This window comes from Wyeomyia smithii, chromosome 2, assembly GCF_029784165.1.
Source record: "Wyeomyia smithii strain HCP4-BCI-WySm-NY-G18 chromosome 2, ASM2978416v1, whole genome shotgun sequence".
Taxonomy (NCBI): domain Eukaryota; kingdom Metazoa; phylum Arthropoda; class Insecta; order Diptera; family Culicidae; genus Wyeomyia; species Wyeomyia smithii.
In genome coordinates this window covers 197,304,009-197,307,181 of record NC_073695.1, presented here as the reverse complement: position 1 = coordinate 197,307,181, position 3,173 = coordinate 197,304,009, and the positions used below count along the sequence as shown (strand labels likewise).

At 36.8% G+C, this 3,173-nt stretch overlaps 1 protein-coding gene across 1 annotated transcript; it reads left to right on the top strand.

Annotated features, from left to right (window-relative positions):
- Nucleotides 1–1,336: 1,336 nt before the first annotated feature.
- On the top strand, nucleotides 1,337–1,963 carry LOC129720313 (uncharacterized). Its single transcript, XM_055671773.1, has one exon. It carries the CDS (start codon nucleotides 1,337–1,339, stop codon nucleotides 1,961–1,963), a length of 627 nt encoding a protein of 208 aa, XP_055527748.1.
- The last annotated feature ends 1,210 nt before the right edge of the window (nucleotides 1,964–3,173 follow it).

Here is a 3,173-nt window from a genome sequence, read left to right as displayed (position 1 = left end):
TCTCCTTCAGTGTGGCTATTTGTGTATCCGTGTATTCAGTGTCGGTGGTGGTGGCTGTTTTTTCTGCTAATAACTTGTCCAGTGCATTGTAGTGTGTTTTATGTCCACTAATTCCCGTTTTTAGTTTGTTTGTTGTCATTCCAATATAGCATGCTTCGCAGTTTATGCAAGGTATGCTGTAGATGAGAGCTTTAAATTTACCTTTCCGTTGATGGAAGAAAATGGTCCACATTTAAAAAAACTAAATAAGTGCATAGCCCGGTTCGAAAAGACAATTCTGAATGTTGAAATCCAACACACTTACTTTAAATTATCGTCACTGGAAAAACAAAAAGCCGTTTTAGAAACGAAGATCCACTCCTCAAATGTCACTGCACAAACATTAACTTCATTCTTCGATAGCCAAAACAAGTTTTACGAAAAAAACGTCCGAGAAAAATGCAAAACAACGAAAAGGAAGTTCCAGAACATATTACAGAAAAAAATTAAAGCATCAAACGTAACAACTCTAGAAACCAACTCGAAAGCACTACACAACGGTACAGACAAACAAATTCCGCCCGAAATGGAAATACTCCTTAGTTTAGGACCAAGTTTTGCCATCCCATCATCAACGATACAAAAAATACCATATTTCCACCTTATAGCAGAAATAGAAAACATACTAAAAACGAATCCCGATACAACAATACAAGACCGCACACGGTGCACAATCACCAACTCCATTTTGAACCATATCCACCACAATAAACATAGTTCCCCGAATGACGATAACCATAGATTTTATAAAAATGCTATAAGAATAGTTAAGAATTTTTAAAAAAACAACCCGGACATATACGTATTAAAATCAGACAAAGGAAACAAAACAGTACTTATGCCAATGCAAGATTACCAAACTTAAATGCTACAGCTTCTAGACAATGAACATACATACCAACGCGTACCACGTGATCCAACATCAGGTTTTCAACAAAAGAATAACAACTTCGTACAACGCCTACTCACACTTAAATTAATAGACAGAAAAACGGCTTCAAAACTTTCTATCCACAACGCAGTTTGCCCCAGAATATATGGTCAACCAAAAGCACACAAAACAGGACTTCCGTTACGCCCGGTAGTACCAAACATGACAGCCCCATCATATCAATTATCCAAATTCGTCAGTGAATTAATCCATTGTTCGATACATAGCCAATACAATATCAAAAACTCGTTCGCGTGCTGCGAATTGCTGAACAAAATGACCTTGCCTCCAGGATATATTTTAATATCCTTGGACGTAACATCCCTATTCACGTCAATACCCAAAGACCTTGTTATGCACGACATAATGAACAACTGGAATCAAATTAAGCAAAATACCAACATTAACTTGGATTTGTTCTTAGAAATAGTTGAATTTTGTATAGACTCGAGCTACTTCCGTTATAATAATCAGCACTACCAACAGATCTTCGGAACTGCCATGGGAAACCCTTTGTCTCCAGTGCTAGCCGACCTAGTAATGGAAAATCTACTGGATTCCGTACTACGAATACTAGATTTTAAACCACCATTCATTTGGAAATATGTGGACGATTTAATGATGTCGATCCCCCCTGACAAAATACAACAGGATATGGACATTTTCAATAAGCACAACCCGCACATACAGTTTACGTACGAGCTAGGAATAGATAAGCGTATTCCATTTCTTGATATGCTCCTTATCCGAACCGACGACCAACAGATTAAAACAGAATGGTTCATGAAACCTATCGCAAGTGGAAGATTACTCAACTACAATTCGCAACACCCGTTGCACCAAAAAATCAATGTTGCAATGAATTTCATCAACAGAGTACAACGCCTGTCTACAAACCTGAAACATGCAGAAATTACACAAACAAGTCAATCTCAACAGCTACCCGAAAGGTCTACGGCGCAGACTTATAAACCGGAAACAACAACACAATAACATCGCCGAACCGCTGCCGAACAACTCGCAAAACCTGGAAAATACTTACCGCTCTATAACATACATACCGAACTTGTCTCAAAAAATAGACAAGCACCTGATAAAAGAATACCCCAACATACGACTGGCAACACATAACATAAATACCGTAGGTAAACTTTTCACCAAAGTTAAAGATCCCGTAACCAACGACTTCCAAAGCAACGTCATCTACAGCATACCTTGCATAAACTGCGAAGCATGCTATATTGGAATGACAACAAACAAACTAAAAACGAGAATTAGTGGACATAAAACACACTACAATGCACTGGACAAGTTATTAGCAAAAAAAAGCCACCACACTGATTTCACGGATACACAAATAGCCACACTGAAGGAGAAAACCGCACTAATAAATCACAGCATAACGTTAAACCATCGTTTCGACTTGAACCACACCTAAATCCTAGATAAACATAAGAAACAACAGTCACTACCGTACTTAGAAGTATGCCATTTTATGACAACCGAAAACAGCATAAACAAACGTACAGACACACAGGGACTCAATTCGATATATGCAGGAGTAATACACACACTTAAAAACACAGCTAAATAAAACTGTTATACATTCATCCATAAACGTCAAATCACCTAACATAGTTGCCACACACCAACACAGTGTACAGATAGCAAAGCAAACTATAAACCAACGCTAAAATAGAACGCTTAAGCCAAATTGAACCGTACTGACCAGTTTTTTCGCCCGGTAACAAATAAATAGTTTAAACAGACATAGCGAAAATAAAGTTATAACAAATTATAGTGAGTAGTGTTAAAATAATAATCCAAATAAGCTTAATTTATAATATATCTTGACAATAGTTAGAATTGACGCCATTTTAGGAAGGAAAACAGATTAGGACTAATATTACTACATGCATACATACATTAACAACAAACGATATAACCTCTGTAAGTCAAACACAACATACAATTCATGTATAGATAGCAAAAATTTTATGTAAAACATTCCAAAATTCTTGAAAAAGATGAAATAAATCATCGAAACGTCGGATAGTAGAAGCGAAACATCGTTTAGCTGCTCTAAATAGACTGAATAGCCGAAAATCCTCCCCCGAGTTCTCAACAACTTGAAATATTTTAGTATCATCAGTGTACAATAGTCGTGTGCCAGGTGATAGAACTTTAGTTACATCATTAATGT